Source organism: Macrotis lagotis, chromosome 8, assembly GCF_037893015.1.
Source record: "Macrotis lagotis isolate mMagLag1 chromosome 8, bilby.v1.9.chrom.fasta, whole genome shotgun sequence".
NCBI classification, from domain to species: Eukaryota; Metazoa; Chordata; class Mammalia; order Peramelemorphia; family Peramelidae; genus Macrotis; species Macrotis lagotis.
Window position 1 is genome coordinate 1,198,261 of NC_133665.1, and position 24,686 is coordinate 1,222,946.

Consider the following 24,686-nt stretch of genomic DNA (forward strand, 5'->3'; position numbering starts at 1 on the left):
GAAAAGCCAAATTGAAAATTGTAAACTGAAAATCAAAGGACAGATTAATAAGACTGAAAGTAAGAAAACCATTGAATTAATAAATAAAATAGGAGCTTGATTTATGATAAAAAAAAATCCCCAACAATATGGACAAACTGTTGGTTAATTTGATTAAATTTTTTTAAAAATATCACCAGTATCAAAAATGAAAAGGGTGAATGTATCAACAATGTAAAGGAAATTAAAGCAATCATTAGGAGCTGCCTTGCCCAATTACATACCAATAAATCTAACAATCTAAGTGAAATGGATGATTATTTACAAAAATATAAATTGCCTGGATTAACAGAATGGGAAATAGAATACTTAAATAACCTAGCTTAGAAAAAGAAATTGAGCAACTCCTATGAAAAAGCTACCAGGACCAGTTGAATTCCCGAGTGAATTCTACCAAATGTTTAAAGAACAGTTAATTCCAATACTATGAAAAGTATTTGAAAAAATAGATATAAGAGTCCAAATTTCTTTTACAACACACACACATATATGATGCTGATACCTAAACCAGGAACAGTAAAAACAGAGAAAGAAAACTACAGACCAATTTCCCTAATGAATATTGATGTAAAAAATTTAAATAAAATATTTGCAATGAGATTATAGCAATACCAGGTGAGATTCATACCAGGAATTCAGGACAGGCTCATTATTATGAAAACTATTAGCATAATTGACCATATCAATAACAAAACAACAAAATTCATATTATCTCAACAGATGAAGAAAAAACTTTTGACTAAATACAAAACTCATTTCTTTAAACAAAAAAACCCAGTAGAAAGCACAGGAAAATATAGTTTTCCTTAAAACAAGTAGTACCCATCTAAAACCATCAGAAAGCATTATGTGTAATAGGAGCAAGCTAGTTAATTTTTGTCCTTTGTGCTTGCAGAGGACCAGAAGGTTATTATGTTGGGTTCAAAGTTTAGTGTGTCTGACTGTGGCTGATCTAAGCTTATAAAGCTTTACCATAAGTTGGGTACAAAAAGTCCATATGAACATTTGGAGCAGTAATGTCTCTATATTTGAACATCTCATATTTCTTTTAAGCTATCGTAATTCTACTTTGCTCAAGGAGCATGACACCTTCTTTGATGTGAGCACACCATGCTGGGTGGTCCTGTGTCAGTGTTTCCCATATCTTACAATCAATTCCAAGTTTTTCTGTGACCTTGAGAGTATCCTTGTATTGTTTCTTCTGACATTTGTTTGAGTGCTTGCCTCATTTGAGTTCTTGGTAAAAGAGACTTTTAGGCAAACATATGTTTGGCATTTGAACAATATAGTTACCCAATTGGAGTTGCACTCTCTGCAGTAGAGTTTAAATGATTGGCAGTTCACCTGAGAAAGGAACTCAGTGTCTGATATCTTGCCAAACCATCTTCAGAATTTTCCTAAGATAATTCAAATGGAATCAGTTCAGTTTCTTGATATAGACTAATGTATTGTCTAGGTTTCACAGGCATACATCAGTGACGTCAACACAACGGCCTTATAGACCTTCAGTTTGGTAGGCTTCCTTTGGAGCCTCCCAAACATTAAACTAACTCTGGAAATATGTACACCAATCTCATCACCTATATGAACAATCCTTGGAAAGTATACTGCCAAAATTAAATGAACTTAGCCACAGCATTCAGAAGTTCTTCACTTTCTGTAACTTATGGTTGGTATAGTATAGGCTGTTGTAGAATCTTTTTTTCTTGATGTTGTCAGGCCCAAGTTAGCACAAGTGGCAGAGAAATGATCCATATTCTGTTGCATCTCACCTTCAGAGTCTGGACTGAGTACTTAATTAAATCTGTAAACAAAATGTTGCTCACCAATTCTCCCTCCATTTTAGTCTTGACTTGTAGCCTTGTTAAGTTAAATAATTTAACATCAGCTGATAATTGACCCCTATGCATTTTTGTCTTTATTGGAGGCATCTGATAATGTCAAGGAAAATATCATGCTAAAAAACATGGGAGCAAGTATACAGTCCTGCTTCACCTCACTGGGATGAATGAGCATTAACTGTTATTCAAAACCCACATAAGCATGTCATCATTAGAGCAGTATATAATACTGATGAACTCCTCTGGACAGTCAGATTTTGCAATGATCTTCCCCAAGCCCTCACAATTGAGAATAGCATATCAAAGGCCTTGGTTACTCTGAAGAAAATTGTGTACAGATCTTTGTTCTGCTCCTGGCATACCTCCAGGAGTTGTTGGGCAGGAAATACCTTATTGACAATTACTCCTGGGTAGATGATCATCTTATAGTGAAGGTTCAGCCTATTTAGGAGAACTCTGGCACGATTCTTGCTGGCAATGACTGAGAGGGACCCTACCCCACTTCCACCCTCTCACCTTGATTTTCAGAAGACAACCTATTTCCCTTTTCTTTATAGAAATGGAGGTATCCTTTAACTCCTGGGGGATAAACAACTTCTTGCCATATAACCCAGATTTCAGTCAGCTTTTGTATGAGCAGTGGACCTCTAATCTTGTAAATCTCAGTTGGAATAGAATCAATAATTGGCACTTTGCCACATGAAAAGAGTCTAATGACATTCAAAATCTTTTCTTCATTTGGAAGTTTGGATAGGAAGAGACTGACTTCAACCCAAGGTGTATGGTAAATGGCTTTAGCATTGGTTGATTATAGAAATGTTCACACCATCTATTCAGGAGGCTGTCCTTATCACTAATCAATACTCCGTAGTTGAGGTGCATCATAGGAATTTGGTCCATAAAGAGCTTTTAAGACATCATAAAAGTGCTTTGAATTGTTACTATCACCATAAAATGGAATTTCATCTTTCTTCTCACCAAACCAAGAATCTTACATCTCTCAAAGCTTTGCTTGCACTTTACTTTTGATGGAATTAAAAGTTTTCTTCTTATAGAGATGAACTATTCTGCCAGTAAACCCTGGAGTTCTCTCATGTAGTAGTTTCTGAATTTCCCCATCATTTTCATCAGATCAGTTCTGATGTTTGTGCATGGTCTGGCCCAGATGAATAAATGTAGTACTGCACACCGAATCTCTCAAAGCTGCCCATTCCTTTTCTGCTCCCCTGCTGTGAATTGTTTGTTGGCTCAGCATTCTCTCCAAGTCTGTATTAAACTGTACAGGCATGGAGATTTTAAGTTTTTTTGGTAGTAGTCTTGCCCTGGGGTCATTGTTTTTGTTGAATGTAAATGTTTAGCTTGGAAAGGATACAGCATACTGGGCCACACATTACCTTCACTATTCTCACATCCTGTCTATCTTTTCTCTTTACAATAACATAATTATTTAAATGCCGGTGTTTGCTGTGAGGGTACATCCATAAAGATTTATGCTCTTAAGTGGTAGATGGTGTTAGTAATGAGGTGGTCATGAGACAAATATTCATTAACATATAATATTTGCTTTTGCTGTTTCTGACTCCAATCCTTTAGAGGACTCTCTGCCATGTCTGATAGTATGTGACTACTCTGGCATTAAAGTCACCTAGAATTACAAGCCTGACCTCTTTCAACATATTGATGATGAGTATATCTGGGTCTCCATAACATTTTTTTGACCTCATCATGATCTTGTCTTAGTGAGAGCATATTCACTGATGATAGTGACATGCAATTTTCTTGTTGCATTGTCATGTGCCTGTCAGTCACTCCTTTTTGGAGACTTATAAGCTTTTTGGCTTAAGTTACTTGCCTAGGGTCAAACAGCTAGGCAATTATTAAGTGTCTGAAGTCAAATTTGAACTCAGGTCCTTCTGACTCCAGGGTTGATGCTCTATGCACTGTATCACCTAGTTGCTCTGCTAATTTAGTTTTTAAATGCAAAACCAATGCTACTTTCACCATGCTCCTCATTACTATGGCTACTCCAAGAAAATGTATATCCAGCTCCAAGTTTGCTACTCCAATAAAATGTATATCCAGTTCCAACTTTGGTAAGCTAGTCTTCAGTTGCAAGCCTTGTTTTTCACTCAGAACTGATTTAAATTTTTTTTAAATTTATTTAAGGCAATGGGGTTGAGTGACTTGCCCAAGGTCACACAGCTAGGCAATTATTAAGTATCTGAGGCCAGATTTGAACTCAGGTCCTCCTGACTCCAGGTCGGTGCTCTATCCACCACGCCACCTAGGGCTGTTTTTTGAATGTAGTTTCCTCTAAGTTTTCTCACAAGAGTTGTTCATCTTTCAGGTTTACAGGATTTTGTATTATCCATATGTGCATACATTCTATGTACCATTGGTAAATGAAATCATCTTTCCACAAGTTTTTGTACATTTTTTGTGTCTGTGTTTTGTATGCCATGGTAAGCAGAACAAGGTTAGGTAAATTAAGGCAGACAAATTTTTAGGGTCTTTTCTAGTCTCTTCCTCAGGTCAGAAGATGAGCTATAGTGTCCTTAAAAAAGATTACTTAGCATAGGAATAAATTGAATTTTTCTTAAAATGATAAGCAATATTTATCTAAAACATCAGCATATATTATTTGTAATGGGGATAAACTAGAGCATTCCCAATAAGATTGGGGTGAAACAAGGATGCATTATCTCCTCTATTATTCAATATTATGTAAGAAATGTTAGCTTTTAGCAATTAGAGAAGACAAAGAAATTGAAGGATTTAGAATAGACAGTGAAGAAACAAAACTCTCAGTCTTTGTAGATGATAATATAATTAGAAAAGCCTAGAAAATCAAATAAAAATCTACTTGGAACAATTAACAACTTTAGCAAAGTAGCAGGATATCAAATAAACCCAATAACTCATCAGCATTTCTCTGCATGACTGACAAAGTTCAACAACAAAAGATAGAAGGAGAAATTCCATTTAAAGTAACTGTAGATGACATAAAATAATTGGGAATCTACATGTTAAAATGAGCACAGAAGCCATCTGAACACAAATAAAAATGCTTTTCACACAAATAAAGATCTAAGCAATTGGAAAAATGTCAACTGTTCATGGGTAGGCTGAGCTAATATAATAAAAAAACAATTCTATATAAATTAAATTATTTATTCAGTGTCATAATAATCAAACTACCAAAAAAACTATTTTACAGAACTAGAAAAATAGTAACAAAATTTATTTGGAGGAATAAAAGGTCAAGAATATCAAGGGAATTAATGGAAAAATATGCAAAGGATGGTGGCCTAGCTGTACCAGATCTAAAATTATATTATAAAATGGCAGTCATCATAATAGTCTGTACTGCCTAAGAAATAGAAAAATGGGGGTAGCTAGGTGGCACGGTGGATAGAACACAGACTTTGGAGTCAGGAGGACCTGAGTTCAAATGTGACCCCAGACACTTAATAATTACCTAGGTGTGTCCCATTGCCATGCAAACAAAACAAAAGTTTAAAAAAAAAAGATATAGAAAAGTGGAGCAGTGGAATAGATTAGATATCAAAGAACAATAGTGAATGATTATAGTAATTTACTGTTTGATAAACCTAGAGATTCTAGCTTCTGGTATAAGAATTCACTATTTGACAAAAATTCTTGGAAAAACCATAAAATAGTATAACCAAAGCTATGCATAGATCAACATTTTACACCCTATAGCAAGGCAAGATCAAAATGGGTACAGAATTTTGATGTAAAGGGTGATACCACAAGTCAAGTAGGAGAACAAGGAATAGTCTATTTGCTAGATCTATGGAGAGGAGAGTTGTTATGATTAAGCAAGAGAGAGAGAACATTATATACTCTTGACTCCAGGGCCAGTGCTCTATCCACTGTGCCACCTAGCCACCCCCTAGAGAACATTATAAATTGAAAAATAGATACATTAAGAATTTTTGCAAAAAATAAAACCAATGCAATCAAGTTTAGGATTTTAGAAAGTTGGGAAACAATTTTCACAGCTAGTATTTCTGATAAAGGACTCATTTCTAAAATAGAGAACTGAGTCAACTTTATAAGAATACAAGTCTTTCTGCTTGGTTTTGTTTTTTTAGGTTTTTGCAAAGCAGTAGGGTTAAGTGACTTGCCCAAGGCCACACAGCTAAGTAATTATTAAGTGTCTGAGGTCAGATTTGAACTCAGGTCCTTCCACCTCTAGGGCCAGTAATCTATTCACTGCCAAGTTATTTTTTAATTGATAAATGGTCGAAGGATATAAATAGCAGGTTTCAGATGAAGACATAAAGGCTGTCTATCTATAGTTATATAACCTAATCATTACTGATTAGAAAAATGCAAATTAAAACTACTCTGAGATACTCATACTTACCAAACTGGCTAAAATGACAAAAAAGGAAAATGATCTAGAGAGAATATGAGAACACTGAAACACTAATGCACTATTAGTGAAGTTGTGAATTGATCTAACCATTTTGGAGAGCAATAAAACTTTGCATACCCTTTGATCCAGCAATACTACTACTAGGTCTGTAGCTCTTTTCTTTTTTCCTTCATTTGTTGAGAGTTGTGACTACCTGCTACTTCATCACTTACTTCTCTGTTTCCACAGGACTTTGATGCAAGTAAAATGATAGGATGTCTTTTGACTCATGCATAAAGTAAATTTAAGTGAAATAGAGTTGTGTGAAGTTGTTGGTCTCTCTCTTACAGAGTCATTGAAGTCCAATGGCAAGACAAAAGTCAAATGATTGATGATAACTTGAAATGCTGTGGAAGATATCTTGGCATCTTCAATATCCAACCAAGCATTAAGCTCCCCTCAGCTACTACTTCCATTGCCTTCATGACTTTTGGAACAAAGTGTCCTCATCCACCTCTTCTGCCAGGGAAGTCTTCACATGCTTGGGGTAGACATACTTCCCTAGCTCATCAGTAGTTTGGAGGTCCCTTGGTTTCTCTCAACCTGGTTTTGGCTTATTTGCTGTCACAGTTTGCTGGCTGTGGCTGTGCTGCTATAGCTTCTTGGTAAAAGTTGAGTGGCAGGTGGATACCAAAGGTGGAAAGCAGCCCTGAAAAGGGCTCAGCAACCCTCACACCAGAGGTACTAGTTTTCCCTGAACATCCAAATGTCCCAAACTAATAGCATTCTCAATAAGCTCAGGTATGATGCAAAAATGCCCATAGTTCCACTATTATTCAATATTGTACTAGAAATGCTGACTATATCAGTGAGGAGAAATAAGAAAAAGAAATTGTAGAAATTGCAGATGATATGACATTATACTTGGAGAATCCTAGAGAATCAGCTAAAAACTAGTTGAAATAATTAGCAACTTCAGCAAAGTCACAAGATATAAAATAAACCCATATAAATCAATAACATTTCTATTTATTACCAACAAAATCCACAGCAAGAGTTAGACAAAAATTCCATTTAAAATAACTGTAGACAATATAAAATACTTGGGAGCCTACCCGCCAAGACAAACTCAGGAACCATATAAACACAGTTATAAAAATACTTATCACACAAATAACTATCTGAAAGGCTATAAAATTATCCATACCCTTTGATCCAGATTGCTGGCTTACCAGGTAAAAGATTTTTAAGAAGGGAAAGAATGCATGTGTATACATACATATATACATACATACATACATATATACATATATAACACAGATACATATATTTATTACAGCTCTTTTTTATGCTTGAAGCATACTTTTTTAAATTTAAATTTTTTTCTTGGGGCAGCTAGGTGGTGCAGTGGATAGGACACCAGCCCTGGAGTCAGGAATACCTGAGTTCAAATCCAGCCTCAGACACTATTTAATAATTACCTAGCTGTGTGGCCTTGGGCAAGCCACTTAACCCTATTGCCTTACAAATATCTTTAAAACATTTCTTGTTTTGTTTTTTTGGGGGGAGGATTTGTTTTTCCTTCAAAACATAACATGGAATATAGAAATGTTTTTCATGATTACACAAGTTATCATCTATATCAAATTGCTTGCCTTCTCAATGAGGGAGGAGGGAATAGAGGGAGGGAGAGAATTGGGAACTCAATTTTAAAAAATGAATGTTAAATATTTTTATATGTAATTAGAAAAAACATTATATTTTAAAAATAAAAAAGGAAATAGTGGTGGGGGGAGGGTGCTTCAGAAAGAAAAGAGCAAGACCTATTTGAATTGATGTGTAGTGAGAAGAACCAAGAGATCATTGTGTATAGTACAAGTAATGTTGTAATGATCAGCTGTGAAAGACATAACAACTCTGATCAATACAATGATTCAAGACAGTTACAAAGGTCTTATAATGAAAAAGTGCCATCCAGTTCCAGAGAGAACTGGTGAACTGAGTGCAAATTGAAGCATAATTTTTCTTGCTTTCTCTCTTTTTTTTTTGATCATAGACCATAATGGAAATGTGTTACATGATTTCACATGTATGACTGGTCTCATATTGTTTTCCTTCTCAATGAATGGGGGAGGGATGGGAAGTAAGAGATAATCTGGAACCCCAAATTTAATTGAGAAAAATGTTAAAAATAATATGAAAAAAATAAGGATCACATAAACAAAACAAAATACTGGTATCCAGCAAAGAGGAGCTGTAGAACTCAAAAGAAGGGGACTGTTTCACTTGGAGGTTGTAGTGATAGAGAGGTTTGTATAAGGGCATGTAAACTTGAAGAGAGTGAGTAGGAAGTACACTGTATAAGGAAGGTCATGAAATCTGAATAAATGGGGTTATATGTTTTGGGAGGCTCTCAGGGAAATCCTTCTAACTTGGGAGGTGAAGTTCTTTTATCCTGAAGGAATAGGAATGAAGGTGAAGATGGAAGGGCTTTGAACAAGGGTTGTGAGATGGAGACAAGAGAGGCTTTGATATTAAGAATAAAGGACTTTGAGATAGGGGAAGGAATGTGTCTCAGGACTGTGATGATGGCTCTGGGGTAAAGGTATGGGGATATGGATGAGGGTCCTGGGGATGAGGAATGGGTTCTGGGAATGTTCAGGGAAGTTTTGGGGAGGTGGTTATTACGTGGGCTTGATTTCTTCACCATCTTCTTTCCTCGGGTATTTCGATGGCTTGTTTGGATGTGGTCATCACTGATACCATTTTCATATTGTTCCTCATGTTCTTTAGTGGTAGTTTTTTCTCTTAAGGACTTTGAAGATTTGGGTGAAGAGAAATGGCCTACAGAGAGTGAGTTCTTCACTGGGCTCTTAAAATCTTCAGCTCTGTGGACCTCCTCTTCCTTTTCATTGGCCTGGGCCTCAGAAGTAGAGGATCTATTTAGCATCTCTGAATTGAAAGCTTCAGTGGTGGGTTCTTCAAAGAAGATGGATTCCTCAAGATTGAGGACCTCTTCAGGAATGGAGGGCACCAATGAGGGGGGACCATCAAGAGCAGAGGCCTCATAATCGATAATCTTATAAATAGAAGATTCCTTGCTACTTGTCTCATCAGAATCCATCTGTTGGTAGAAAAGGGAACATGGTTTATTAGGATAGAGTTTCAATGATCAGAATCAGAAGTGATATCAGGGATATAAGGAGTTGGGGGGTAAGAACAAAGAATAAAATGCAGGAGTATAAAAGATAGGGGGGAGGGGTTGTTCAGGGAGTAAGACAGCCCTGGTTCTTGGGTGAGGTCACTAGGAAGTCCAAGTGTTCTTTCTGTGTAGAAAATAAATACAACTAAGTACTCCAGGGAGGCAAAGAGAAAAGGAAGCCTTGGTTAGTCTTTTTTTTTTTTTTGTCACTGGTGGGACATGGGAAACATCAGGTTGTGAATATAGTCTAAATATCTCACACCAATAGAGTGGTGGGGGGGATGGTTGGGATGAGTTAGGAGGCAGAGAAAGTGACCAATAGTTAAGATAAGAACAGATATGAAGAGTCTGTGAAATCTATGGTTAGCCAATAAGCATAAAGAACAGAAGCAAGGCATAAAAAGTGACCAAAATCCAAGAATGGGAAGTTGCTGGGAGGGAAAAGGGTAGAAGAACAGAAAGTAAATGAAGAAAAAGGTAGTATTGTCCATGACATGGTCATTAAAGTAGCTTCATTTTCTATTTTCATTTGGACTAGAACTAACTTCTAGCATCTTAGACCATATTTAAATGAAGTGAGACTGAAAAATGGTAACTACAACTCTATAAGAAAGAATACAGTATACTTGGCTTAGTAACGGAGGATAGAGTCATTCCAAGAAAGCCTAACATTTCTTTTTGGAGAAGAAATTAGTCTATTTAGATATTTAAAGGTTCATGTTATAGGGGAGGAATTAGAGAACTGAAAAACTGAGTGACATAAATGGAAAGAAAGTGAAGGATATGGGAGGGAATGCCTACTCTATGAGGGAATTGAATTTATGTAACTTTGTTGCATCATGTACTATAAACATATAATTAAGACTAACTGGACATAAAGGAAAATAAAAAGTTTAAAGTCTGGTGTAGTCTAGAAATCATTTGAGTTAAGGTAGCACAGTAGATTGAGAGCTAACTCTGGAATCAGGAAAAACCTTGGTTCAAATCCTGCTTCTGACACCTACTGTGTACTTAAACTCTCAGTGCCTCAATACAAGATGATCAATTTATCCTTAGATTGCATGGGCAAGAATGTGATTTACTCGTGCAATCTGAAGATGAATTGATCATCTGCATTGGCTAAGAAAGTCTTATAATAATGAGATCATAGTTCTGGACACACACCCACACACAAAAGAATCATATAAATGGAAAGAAGCAAAAGAAGAGATTAAACATATATCATTATAACATTAAATGTGAATGGATTAACACCCTCTTTTAGAAGGATCAATGACTGATTAAAAGAACAAAGTAAAAAACCAAGAGTCATAAGCATAACAAAAATTAGAGAAGTGTTAGTGGAAGATGTACAGGCAGGGAGTAGTTATAGGCTATATAGAAACCATAAATACGAGTCTGGAGAACCTAGGGTTATGAGTTAACGAGTTAGGGAAATTTCAGAGCAAAACAGAGAAAATAAAACCCACTTTTATACAAAAAAATCCCATATATAACAAATAAATTTTTGATGCATATGATAAATATCTTCTTATCATAAGAAGTTTATAGATTAGTAGTGGAATCCCTTAGATAAAGAGTATGGGCATTTTATATGCATGGTTACGAATTGATTTCCAAAATGGTTGTACTGATTCATAGCTCCACTACCACCAATGCACCACTGTACTTGTCTTCTCATTACATCCCAGTACCCCTCCCCCTCACTCCCTGCAAATAATGTCTTATTCTGATATCTTTGTCATTTTGCAAGATATAAGGTGAAACCTCAGGGTTTATTTTTATTCGCATCTCTTATCAGTGATTTGGAAAATTCATGTGATTATTAGTAGCTTTTAGTTCTTTTGAGAATTGTTTATAACTGCTGATCACTCAATCATTAGGGAATATCTTTAGATTCTTTCTTTCTTTCTTTCTTTCTTTCTTTCTTTCTTTCTTTCTTTCTTTCTTTCTTCTTCTTCTTCTTCTTTTCTCTCTCTCTCTCTCTCTCTCTCTCTCTCTCTCTCTCTCTCACCTCCTCTCTGCCTACTATCTATCATGTTAATTACTTATATATCTTGGATGCCAAAATCCTTAGATGCATTAATTTTGTTTGTTCAGAAGCTTTGTTTCATATCAAAATTATTTATCTTTTATAATAGACTATCTCTTGTTTGGTTAAAAATACATTTCATCCCATGTCAGTGAGAGGCATATGATCTGTTTCTCTGTTTTTTTAAGTGTGATTTTTTTAATATTAAGGTCACATATCCATTTAGAATGCATTGTTGAATAGTGTATAAAGTGCTGAGTTTAAACCTAATTCTGCCAGACTGTTTTAGAGGTTTTTTTTGTTTTTTTCTTTTAGGTTTTTGCAAGGCAAACGGGGTTAAGTGGCTTGCCCAAGGCCACACAGCTAGGTAATTATTAAGTGTCTGAGACCGGATTTGAACCCAGGTACTCCTGACTCCAAGGCTGGTGCTTTATCCACTACGCCATCTAGCCCAGAGTTTTCTTAGCAGTTTTTTAAAAATCAAATAGGGAGTTGTTTTTATAAAACAGGGAGTTTTATATCAAATAGAGAGTATTTCCCAAAGTAATTAATATTTTCCAGTTTAATGAACATCAAATCATTGAGTTCCTTTTTAAAAATTATTCTTATTCCTTTGGCCTACTTTTCTATTTTTTAACAAAATATTTTGATGGCTGCTACTTTTTAATATAGTTTGAGGTTTAGCAGTACCATTTTCTTTTGTATATACTGTTTTTCATTGTTTCTCTTGATATTCTAGATCTTTTATTTTTCCAAATGAATATTATTATTTTTATAAGTCCTGTAAAGTATCTCTTTGATAATTCATTTGGAATAGCATTAGAAATATATATTATTTGGTATAATATTGTTCTGGCATAGCCTAGTCATGAGCACTGAAATTTAAGTTGTTCTTTATTTCATTAAGGAGAACTTTGTAATTGGATATTTTTGATACATAATTTCACAAAAGGCAGCATGGCACAGTGAATAGGAAGATGACCTTGGATAGAAATTAATCTGGGTTTAAGTTCTGTCTCTTTGGGCTAGTCACTTAACCTTTCAATGCCCCAGACAACTTTGTAAATAAAAATTTCAGAGGATATGATATGTACTTGTAGAGGGAACTGCTCAACTGGAATTCCTTATAGGTTCAACCCACTTTATTTCATATTTAATATTTTGGAGAGAAAATATAGCTAATGTTGAATTTTTTAAAATAGAACTTCCACCACATGACATGGAAGAGTTTCAAAAATTCTAAGTCTGGATATGAATGACTTCAAAAACTATCTTACTTGAATGAGTATAAGAAATGTAGAAGGGATCATTCTGGAATTAGCTACAGTGCCACTTAGTTGCCATAGCAAAAGAAAATAATTAAAAGCTAAGAATACCAGACAATTTGCATGTTTACTAAAGTGCCTACTGAGTAGCTAGGTGATACAGTGGATAAAATGCCAAGGTCTGAAGTAAGAAAGACTCTTTGTCATTTAAAATCTGGCCTCTTACCCTTACTAGCTGCGTGACCCAGGGCAAGTCATTTAACCCTGCTTAATTTGTTTCCTCATCTGCAAAATGAATTGGAGTATGAAATGGCTAACCACTCCAGTATCTTTAGTAAGAAAACCTCAAATGGAGTCCTGAAGAGTTGGACACAATGGAAAATGACTGAACAACAACAACCAAGGCACCAGGCACTATGCCAAGTGCTAGGGATAAAAAGTAAGGCAAAAAAAAAAACCAGTCCTTGCTTCCAAGAAGTACTCAGTCTAATGGGAGAAAAGATATGTAAACAAATATATAAAAAAAGCCATATTCAGGATAAAATGGAGAATTATCACTAAAAGAGAAGACATTAACATTAAAGGATACCAGGAAAGGTTTCTCATAAAAGATGGAATTTTATCTGTAATATGAAGGAAACGGGAAGTTAGGAGGTAGAGAATATTCTAGGCATGGGGAACAGTCAAGGAAAATGACCAGAATCTGGAAATGGGAGTGTTTTTTTGGGAGAAACACCAAGGAGGCTTGTGTTACTGGATCTCAGAATATCAGACTGGGTGGGGGTAGGGAGGGTATTAGAAAAACCAGAAAGGTAAGAGGAGCCAGGTTATGAAGAACTTTGAATACTAAACAAAAGATTTTATATTTGATACTGGAAGTCATAGGGAACCATTGTAGTTGATTGAATAGGGAGTTGACATGGTCATATTTGAACACTAAGAAGATCAATTTGATAGCTGAGTAAAGTATGGAATGGAGTGAGGAGAGATTTGAGGCAGGGAGACCAACCATAAGGCTATTGCAATAATCTAGGAATGAGATGATGAGACCTTACACCAGGATGATATCAGTGTCAAAAGAGAGAATGAGTTTATCCAGGTAGTGTTATGAAGATAAAATAAGCAAGACTTTGCAACAAATTGTCTATGGAGGGAAAGAGTGAAGAGTTGAGGATGACACCCAGGTTATAAACCTTGGTGAGGATGCTGATGCCCTTAACAGTAATATGAAAGTTCAGAAGGGGTATTTATGAAAGAATCAGACTATTGCAGTGGAAAGGACTCTGAATTTGGAGTTAGAGGACCCTGGTTCAAAATTTCATGCTGCCATTCCCTATGGGACCTTTCTGGATCTCATTTTCCTTCTCTGTAAAATAAGAGTAAATACCAAGAAATAATGGAGGGATTTGCATGGATCAGTAATCAGTAAGCTCCAGTTTTCTTGCTGAGAGGTGGCATAGCACTGGAGGTATTGTCATAGTGCATGATTTTTTTTTGTTTGTTTACAGAGGGTTAATACTTTGAACTTAAGGTAAAAAAAGAAATTCTGTCCAAAGTATAAAACGAATTGAAGTCCATCATTAGAAATTATCTGGAACTCATACAGTTGGGTTTTGGTGGTGAAAGCATATATCAATGGAATGTAATAAAACTAGAATCAAAATATAGTTTTTATTTTCAGCGATAATTTTTATTAGTGATATATTTTATATTTGTGTGGTAAAGTAAGTATGTAGTTATAAATATGCTTTTCCCTTGCTAGACTGGATTAAGATTATACCCATCATGTTAGGCATTAGTAAAAGGTCAGTGTGGCCCAAGGTTGATTATGTATTAGATTTTTATTTTAAAACAACAAAAATTTGATGGACTTCAGAGAGATTAGAAAATATTCTTTTACAATAAGTTAGTGAGAAGGAATGGATAATGTAGATCTATTTGTAGTATTAAAAGACAAGTAGCATTATACAAATCTCAGGAAATATCAAATAACCTTGAAAGGTAACAGAATATATCAGTTCTGGGTTACATTCACCTTACACAGGTCCTTTTGGATACTGCTGAAAGATGACATATCCTAACATATTAATTCAACACAATGCACATATTAAGGACTACTATGTGTTAAAGCCTAGGTAAAATGCAAAGTTTAAATACAACATAGTCCCTGGACTCCTGGAGCTTATAGTTTTAGTTAAATGGATAAGATACTCATACAGCTAACTATAGGACAATAAATGTATCAGGAAGGTGCAAACTGAGTTCCAAGTAGGAAGATTTTCATCAAGGGAGAGGTTGAGTGGAGAAGTGAAGCAGAAAAGACGCGCGTGCGTGTGTGTGTGTGTGTGTGTGTGTGTGTGTGTGTGTGTGTAGGTATCATTTTAGTTTGGCTTTAAAGGATAGGTAAGTATTTATCAAAAGGGAAGACGGTTAAAGAAGATTGGGGAGAGTGAATTCTACACATAGGGAATAGTGTGACTAAAAAAGAAAGTCAGGAAAGTATAGAAGTCCCAGAGAGACTAGTTCAACATGCTACTTGAAAAGATAAGCATTTTTCTGTTTTCTATGAATGCTTTGTGTGCATATATTTTTGTAATGCCAAAAATTTCCTATTAAAAGGAATTTTCTGAAAGATTGTATGTTTTTTGGAGGGCTAGGAATTTTCCAAAATAATAAAGTTATATTTTGAACTTTTGCATTTGATATTATTTTCAAGGAAAATTTATGCACATATGAATGTGGTTTACTTGATCTAATCAGCAGACATGCTATTGTCATGATCAAAAGATCTTTGGATTTCCACAATTAAAAGTATTCTGAGGAGCAAAATCCATTTGAATCTTTTTTGTTTGCTTGTCTGGAGACAGATGAGCAAAAGTGAATAGGAGACATGCTAGACAAGGCTGAAGGGATGTCAGGGCAGAAAAGGAGATGAATGTGTTGAAAATGGGGACATGATAAAGGGAGAATGGAGATGTAATTGGTGAGAATGGTAAGAGAATGAGAAAGTAATACATAAGGGGACAATAGAGGACATGAAAAGTGGATGTGATGGGAGATATGTTAAGGAGATTTATGGGAGGGGGCAATATGGTCCCTGAATGAGAAGGCTAGAATACATAGTGGGGCAAAGATACAGGATAATGGAAGGAGGAAGGACACAATTTAGGGAGGATGGGTGAAAAGAGAAGGCATTTTGGAGAGAACTGGGTAAATGATTTAGGACTTGATGGAAGGATGTGGGATAGAATACAGGGGAGGAGGGGGAAGAGAGGAATGGGAGAATATAGAGATAAAGGAAGCTTTGTACCTCTAGTTTACTTGTAACAGCTGGTCCTTAAAAGCACTCCTGGAATTTAGGAAACAAAACTTGGGGGATGATCAGAAAGGGCACACTGGAGCTGAGTAGGGAAAGATGAGAGCCTGAAACAAAAAGGACTAGCATTTGGGGTGAGGGAATTAAGGAATGCTCTGGGATTAGGGAAGATGATTCTGAGGCAGGACTGGGATCTGGGGGAAGTTTTTATGGGCGGGTAGCTCTAAGAGGGCCAATCGATAGGGCTAGGATTAAGGTTAGAGGTACCCTAGAGCAGGGGTAGGTAGAAAATGAGAGTAGGGAGCTGGCAAAGGGAAGACAGGTCTTTGGAAGTAAATTGGGGGAGGGGAGGGATTAAAGATTTCCTACAAAATCTGAGGGGGAGGGGTTTATATAGAAATTTCCAGGCCAATAATGGAGGGATCCATTACCCTGGCAACTAGAACCCCTACTCCATAGCAACAATTTCAATTGTGAGGGGGCTGGTTTCTGAGGGGATAGCAGGGCATGACAGATTGGGGACACTGGTAAGTATCCGGGAGGGGGTGCTGTGAGTAAGGGCAAGGGTAGAGCTGGCATTAGAGGTCCGAGGTAGGGAGTAAGGTGGAGGCTAAAAGACGAGGTGTTTAGAACGAGGCCATTGAGAGGGGCTAGCAGAAGGGATGGAGGACGACGGGGCTGTCGGTGAGGGCTTTGGGGTGGCTAGCAGAGAGGGTGTTGGAGGTGAGACCTGGAGGGCAAGGGTGAGGAGAGATTAGCAGAGGGAAAGCTGGAAGAGGGCATTCAGCAATGGAGGTAGCGGGAAGTCAGGATCTGAAGTTAGCTTTTCCTTGAGGCGGGGAATAGTTCTTCCCAGAGGGTTGTCTCCACGAGGAGGGGGAGCAAGCCTCTTTGGTAGAGATGGGGGTCAGATTCGGCGGAACGTCCGTGGAGCGTCCTTCCACAGCGGGGCAACGAGGGGCGGGCGAGGAGCGAGGGTCTGTCTCGGGGGCCGGAGGGCAGTCCTTGGATGGGGCCAATGGGGCTGGTCAGACTGACCCTAAGGTTGACCAATGGGATCGGAAAGGGGGGCGGGTTTTCTCGCACAGGGCCTATGGAGGCAGTGGAGGGCGGGGCGTCTGTATGACGTGAGGCAGGGCCGCCGCTTGGCCTGGTCCAGCAGCTCAGAGCCGCCCCCGCCCCCACCCCGCCCCCGCTCTATCTCCGGGACCCCAGGCCCTGGCAGCTGTCGCCTAAGCTCGGAGCCCGCCCCCTCCTTTCTATTCCCCCCGCTTCCCTATCCAAGGATCCCGGTACCAGATTCCTCTCATCTACTCATTTCAGGACCCCCCCCCCCCCATTCCGGGACTACCTCCTTCTCCTCCCCTGGAGCCCCCTTTCCCCCGCCCCTTCCCCTTCGCCTCATCTCCCCCTCACATCCTGGAAACACGCCTAAATCCTTGCTCCATCTCGTCTTTCTCATTATGGAGCAGAATAGCGGCCTTTTCCCACTTCAGCACCAAGAACAGCCCCTCTTTCTGCATTTTTCTCATCCGCTCTCCCAGTCTCAACCCCTCTACTTGTCTGTCTCTCCGCAGGACTCCCTTCCCCTTTCCCAGCCCCTCTCTCAGCCCCAGCCCCTTTCCCAGCCCCAGCCTCTTTCCCTGTCTATTCCCCAACCTTTATCGCTACCTTTGAACCAGCCCCTGTTCCTCTCGCAGCCTCTTTCACAGCCTTTGCCTCTCTCTCAATCTTTGTCTGTTTCCAAGCCCTTATCGCTCTCCAAACCTCTATCCTTCTCCCAATTTCTGTCCCTTCCCCTCTTTCAGGCTCTGCCTCTCTCCCAGCCCCTGTCCCTGTCCCTCTCCCAGCCTTGGCTCTGGTCTGGGCTCCAACTACCACCTTCACTGTTCTTGCTGCTGCTGCTGCTGCTCTTTGTGCTGTGCCCAGGGGCTGGTGAGTGCAGAAGCAGAGAGGCATTGGAGGATAGGAAGGGGAAGATAGGAAGATAGAACACAAGGAGAAAGAACGCAAGGAGAAAGGGGAGGGAAGGAAGAGGGAGAGAAGAAGGGGAGGGATGAAGGAGGGAATGAATTGGGTATGGAATCAGATTGGGGAAGAGGTATTGAAGAGACAGTAAACTCGGGGGACAGAGGGATTGTAAAGGAGTGAGGAAGGTGGGAGAAAGCCTGAGGGGCAAAGGCGCACTATATGCTGTTTTTTCCTCCATTCCTTATTCATCTTGCTTGCTTTCTCAAACAGGGGTTATCACCACTGGGGATAGGGGTGACAGGGTGAAATGCGATTAAGTCGTTACCTATTTTGCTGTGAAAGTCTGAATAGGGAAGCCATAGCCTTTGTCCTTGGGAAGCCTCAAGTCTGATGCTTGAGTCAGGAAACAGTTTTAAGAGAGTAGCTTGCAAGAAACATGTTTTAAATATAAAGAGATACAGGTGGAAACCTATCATAACTGACTTCGAGGGAATATTCAAATTCTTTATCTGTACTGTATCTTTTCTTTATAAAAGAATATTGCTCTAAGTTGCAAAAGATAATTACAAAAATTTTAATTTTCCATCACTTGATTGCATTCCTAATTTCCTTTAGAATCAGAAGATTTTGAAGTTGGAAGGAATCTTAACAAATAATCTAGTTTAACACCCTAGATTAACCAATTGAAGTCCTAAGAAGGTTAAGTGACTTGACTGTACACATAGTGAATTAGTGGAAGGGCTGGAACAAGAGCACAGGTCTACCAATTCCTAATCCAGTGGTCTTTTATAAGACCACTTTTTTTTTCATATTGTCTTCAATAGTGATTCTCTCTCTCTTGGGACACAGACTTAAGGCAAAGGCAGTAAAAGGGTCATTTTCTAGCCACTAGCCCACCAGGGATTATGTGCACACCATATCTGTGGGTGAGATGTTCCCATGGAAAAGCATCCCTCTTGTGCCTTCTGTTTGTCCTCTGACTCCAATCAGGTTGCATTATAAGACGTATATGGAAGGTGAGTGGATATGGTAAGGCAATATAGGGTTTGGAACTACAAGTCCCGGGTAAGAGATAAGAGATCTTGTACTGTACTTGTTAGTTCAAGAGATCTTGTACTGCAGTGATATCTATCATAGCCCTTCTCCGTGGGATGTACTTAAAGAGTAGAGATTAGTTAATCAGTGAATTGAGGTAAGAAGTCCCAGTCAGGGAAGCCAGAGGAAATGCAGAAAATATAAATTATACCTTTGTGACTCATCTTAAAGACAGTATGACAGAGGAAAAATGGACCCAAGAATAAGAACTCCTAGGACATGCTTGTTTTAGATCCATGACTGTGGGAAAGGATAATAATGCACTACTTTGAGGGAAAATATGTTATAAATCTAGAAGTATATATAAATGAGAGTTATTTTTGTTCTTAAAAATTATAGAAGTGAATCTTTTCATTTATTCTCATTGATGATTTCTGTTATAATAAGTGGTGAAAAAGAGTCCACATCATTGAATTGAAGCAGTGGAGGATCTTCCTGGGATTGCTTGGAATTTCTTCAGTTGGTGTTGCATTTACTCCAATTTGGATTTGTACATTAAAGTAGAGGGGAGATGGATATAGTTGGAGAAGGGGGGAAGAGTTGCACACACTGGTCAGACCAAAGATCAGAGAATTTAGAGCTTGAAAAGATGTTAGGGTTCAATTCCTTCATTTTACAAAGATGGAAACTGAGATTTAGAGAGATTAAGTGACTTTTCAAGGTCAAACAGAGTAAGGAGAATTTAAACTCAGATTTTCTATACCCCATTCAAAATTTCTGTTGATATTCAAGGACTTTAACTGGTATCAAATGCTCTATGGCAACATGCCACCTTTTCTTTCATTTTCTGTTTTTTGAAAACTCAAGCATTAACTTCATTCCTAAATTAAATTTATTGAGCCACTGATTGAAGTATGATTAGAGCCACAGAGTATTGTTTAAGGACAGGGAAGAATGTGTTTGACTTGCTCACTTGATGAAAGAGAATGTTAAACTGGAATAAGAGAAAAAAAGGAAAGTGCTAGACAAGGCTGTTAAATCAGAAATTTTGGAGGATAGAGAAATAGTAATTATGGAGGAAATGCACAGTAGCTTACCAGTTAGCCAGAAATAGTGTTGATAATACTAACTATTCGTAGACTCAGATGTCTATATAGAAAATAGTATGAGTTAGGAACAAAGCCAACACATAGAGGTAGATCATTTGACTGATGATAAAAGGAGTGGACAGCAGTATTGTTGAAATACACAACAGACTTCCAGACCAGGTGAAGGTTATGGATTACTATCCTTTCATAAAATAGATAAAACTGGTACTGGGGCAAGAATGGAAATGATAGAGAATTTCAAGTTTCCCCAATATATTTTGCTCTACTCCACTAAATGTGGAGCATTTTTTTTGCAAGGCAATGGGGTTAAGTGGTTTGCCCAAGGCCACACAGCTAGGTACTTATTAAGTGTCTGAGCTTAGATTTGAATTCAGGTACTCCTGACTCCATTGTGCCACCCAGCCACCCCCCAGTGTGGAGCATTTGTTAAATTCTTTAATAATAACTTGCCAACAATTTTATAAGAGAGTAGAAACAATAGTGTACTCCTTACTCAGATCCTTATCCTGATGTGACATTTAGTGACCTGGATATTTAATCACATCAGAAGTCTGCTCTTTTGCACCTATATGGCACTTAATATTTTTGAGTCCTAACTTCCTCCTCTTTAAAATGGGATTGGATTAGGTGATCCAAGTTATTATGGATTATTATGGATCTTAGAAGTCATCCTCATATTTTGCAGTTGAGAAAACTGAAGCTAGAGAAGTGAACTGATTTTCTCAAGATCATATAGGTCAGGGGCGGCTAGGTGGTGCAGTGGATAAAGCACCAGCCCTGGAGTCAGGGGTACCTGGGTTCAAATGCGGTCTCAGACACTTAATAAGTACCTAGCTGTGTGGCCTTGGGCAAACTACTTAATCCCATTTGCCTTGCAAAACCTAAAAAAAAAAAAAATCATATAGGTCATGGAATTTGAAGACAAATTCTCTGACTCCAAAAAACAATTCCTTCTAGTGTACCATACTTCCTGCAGCATCTATTCCTAATTATGAAATTCAATTTTCACCCCTATTCTTAGTATTTGTTATAATCATGTTCTTTTTTATTATTCTGTTTTCTTCCATAGTAGATTTATCTGACAATGGACTTAATGCATGAACAAAGTCTACCTTGGTCAAGGGTCCTGACTGCTTTGACCATTAAACCATGAATTTCTTCTAGTGATGAGACTCCTGAAAGGATCTTGTATTAAAAACTTGCCTCTCAAGGGGAGCAGTGATCCTTTGGCTCCACTCTAGGTTAATAAAAAGTCATGCTACATTAATCCACTTTGCTTTTTCATTAGTGATTGTACTGATATTTGAAGAAAATGCTATAGAAAACAGCATAGTTATGGTTCAGTAAACATGGAAAAGTTTCACATAAAATTCTTTAAAACAAGATGGGGAAATGTGGGTTGGATAATAATACAATTAGGTGTATTCATCAATAATTGAATAACCAGTCATAACCAATTAATATTGATTAATAGATTGACATCAGTTTTGAAGAAGATCTTTTTGAGTGACTCAGAGCTGTGTACTTGGCCTTATCCTGTTCAACATATTTCTTAAAGATTTAGAATCAGGTCATATAGAAGATATGCTTATCCAATTTGTGAATAGCATGAACCTGGGAAGACTATCACACTATGGATGACAGAAATAGGATCCAAAAATATCCTGATTGGAATATTTGATAAAATCTAATAAGATATTAGTAGGTTAAGCAGATTTTATCAAGAAATTTCCTGGCTTGACTTGATGAATTTGGTGAATGGTAAGTCTTTTAGACTTTTGATGGTGAGGATAAGCATACTTTTTAGTCTCTCCAGGAGAGATCTCAGTGATTACAGATAAATTGGTTTGCTTGGACTTTTTGTGGGATAGATCATCATGGGAGGAGACATCCCCTTTTTACTGACCTATAAAAGAGAACATTTTACAATGTTTTTTTCTTTTAAAATTACTTATGTTCTCTTTAAAATGTTGCCATCAATTTGATTACAGAGTACATTGAGCAATATAAGTTAATATTTGGCCATACTTGACAACATATGCCATATTACACACCAATAGTATACCACTTCTTTGATGAGAAATAGGAAATATATTTCAATATCATGTTTGGCTACTGCACCAAACAATGTTATGAAGTTTACAAAAGGGACTCTTTGAAGACTTTAACTTTTTTTTTCACTTTGGTCTTTCTCTTGCAGATTTTAGGACTGAAGGATTGTGAAACTCACTGGTAGGGAGAATAGCATTGATTGTTCATGGATTATGTCAGTCTTTCATGTGGTTTTGAATTTTTAGTGGTGTAGAATAAAGACTGTCTTGTCTTTTTAACTTGAATGCATATATAGAATCTGGAAATCCTCTTAGTCCCGTTTATGGACATCTTGTCTCATTTTTGGGTTGCAATTTTTTTTATTATAAATAGTATTTTATTTTTTCTAATTATATGTAAAGATAGTTTTAAACATTAATTTTTTTAGTAAAAATTTGAGTTCCAAATTTTTCTCCCTCTCTCCTTTCCTTCCCTTCTCCCTAAAAGGGTAAGCAATATAGTTTATACATATGCAATTATATTAAACATATTTCCCCATTAGTCATGTTGTAAAAGAAGAAACAGAACAAAAGGGAAAAACCATAAAAAAATATACATACTTTGATCTACATTCAGACTCCATAGGTCTTTCTTTGGATGCATTTTCCATCATGAGTTTTTTATCATTGTATTGCTGAGAAGAGCTAAATTATTCATAGTTGATCACATCACGCAGTCTTAATGTTGCTATGTATGATGTTTTCATAGTTCTGTTCACTTGACTCAGCATCAATTTATATAAATCCAGGTCTTTCTGAACTCTGCCTGTTCTTCATTCCTTATAGCACAATAGTGTCCCATTATATTCATATACCACAGTCTTTCTCCAATTGGTGGTCATTCCATCAATTTCCAATTCTTTGCCCCCACAAAAGGCTGCTGTAATCTGTTTTGTGCATGTGGGTCCTTTCCCCCTTTTTATGATCTCTTTGGGATATAGACCTAGCAGTGGTATTGATAAATCAAAGAGTATGCAGTGTTTGATTGTCCTTTGGTCATAGTTCATTTGGTTTCAATCTGATATTTGCTAGAGGTAACTCTAGGTGAGGAGGGTAAAATAAGTCAAAATTTTTGATATTGGGGATTTCCTTTAAGATTGAATATAAATTACATAAGTCAGATTTTGGGGGTACTGGGCCATGGGTTACCTAAAGAATAAGACACTTGATTTTAATAAATTATGCCAGTAGATTAAAAAAAATCAACTGCCCAAGTAGAGGTTATAAATACTGGGTTAATAGCCATTCATGTAAAAAAGAAAAGTTCAGTAGGACTTAATGTCATGCTATGGGTTGAATAACAACTTTGGAAGTAAAGGATTTCTAAATTCTGGTTCTATCTGCATTCTAGTTCTGTCAACTTCCTACCCACTTATGTAACCTTAGGGTAAATCTCATAATTTTTCTGGCTTTCAGTTTCCTCATCTGCAAAATGAGAGGGTGAGACTGGATGTCCTTTAAACCTCTATGAGCCTCTGGGTAAGATTTCACCTGATAGAAAGTGAGTAGACAACCTCTATATGATACTGGAGTAGAACATGGAGACTTTCAAACTAAGGAATGAAAATGGCACTGAAAAAAATTGAAGGAGCAACTTCAGGGCTATATTGGGACTGATCACTAGGAAACAAGATCATATGCAAGCATTTAACTCTTGATCAAAACCTTGCTACTTGACTGCAGAATTACATGATTCCTAGGCATAGATTTAGATCTTGAAGGGACCTTTGAGATCATCTGGTCCATTTTATGGATCAGAAAACTGGGACCTAGACTGGCTAAGTGACTTGACAGAATTTTGCATGAGCTATAAGTGGCACAGAAGGGATTTGAACCTTTTCATCCCCCACTTGGAAGTACTCTCCATGATACTTTCAGGAACCTTGTCATTCTGCCAGATTACCTTAAGTTAGTACTCGTCTCCTCAGTACCTTCTGTCCCTGGGATATCTCTGATTGGAGGGCAGAACAGAGATGATCTTCCAAGTGGAGAAGTTGTTTTCTTTTAAAGGAGGGCACCCAGTCCAGTTAACTCTTCTCCTCTCCATCTCCCTAGCTGCACTCCTTTGGATTTCTCTATCATGCCTCCACACCAAGCACATTCCCTTCTCCCCCTCCCTTTTCAATTTCCTTTTGTGTATTATCTTCCCTCATTAGATTGTAAACTCTTTGAGGGTTTCTTTTCTTTTTTTTTTTTGTATTTGTTTACCTAGCATTTAACATAGTGCCTGACCCATTGTAGGAATTTATTTATAAACTGACTGACTGAACCCATATTCTTTGACTGCAAAGCAGGCAGTTTTTCCTACTTGCTCTGCAGAAAATAGAAAAATATATATCATGTTGTCTCTCAAGTGAGGGAAGGAAAAAGTGGATATTGTTACCAAATTATTCAAATTGATG

At 37.4% G+C, this 24,686-nt stretch overlaps 2 protein-coding genes across 8 annotated transcripts in view; one reads left to right on the forward strand and one right to left on the reverse strand.

The window, feature by feature from the left end:
- The window catches only part of FAM221B (family with sequence similarity 221 member B), a 51,876-nt gene extending 34,618 nt beyond the window's left edge, over window positions 1-17,258 (reverse strand). For 4 of the 6 annotated variants that reach the window (XM_074196225.1, XM_074196219.1, XM_074196221.1 and 1 more), the window contains exons 1-2: window positions 16,074-17,258; window positions 8,953-9,388 (exon numbers count right to left, since the gene is read on the reverse strand). In XM_074196225.1, coding sequence (XP_074052326.1) covers window positions 8,953-9,388 — 436 coding nt within the window. In that variant the 5' untranslated portion in view covers window positions 16,074-17,258. The remainder of the gene's footprint in view (window positions 1-8,952; window positions 9,389-16,073) is intronic. The other 2 variants (XM_074196223.1, XM_074196224.1) reach the window with 2 other exon arrangements.
- The window catches only part of TMEM8B (transmembrane protein 8B), an 82,481-nt gene continuing 74,909 nt past the window's right edge, over window positions 17,115-24,686 (forward strand). The window contains exon 1 of one of the 2 annotated variants that reach the window (XR_012470682.1): window positions 17,115-18,014. Coding sequence is in view for 1 of the 2 variants with exons in the window: in XM_074196214.1 (XP_074052315.1) it covers window positions 17,132-18,014 (883 nt within the window). In the remaining variant the exon portion in view is untranslated. The remainder of the gene's footprint in view (window positions 18,015-24,686) is intronic. The other variant, XM_074196214.1, reaches the window with a different exon arrangement.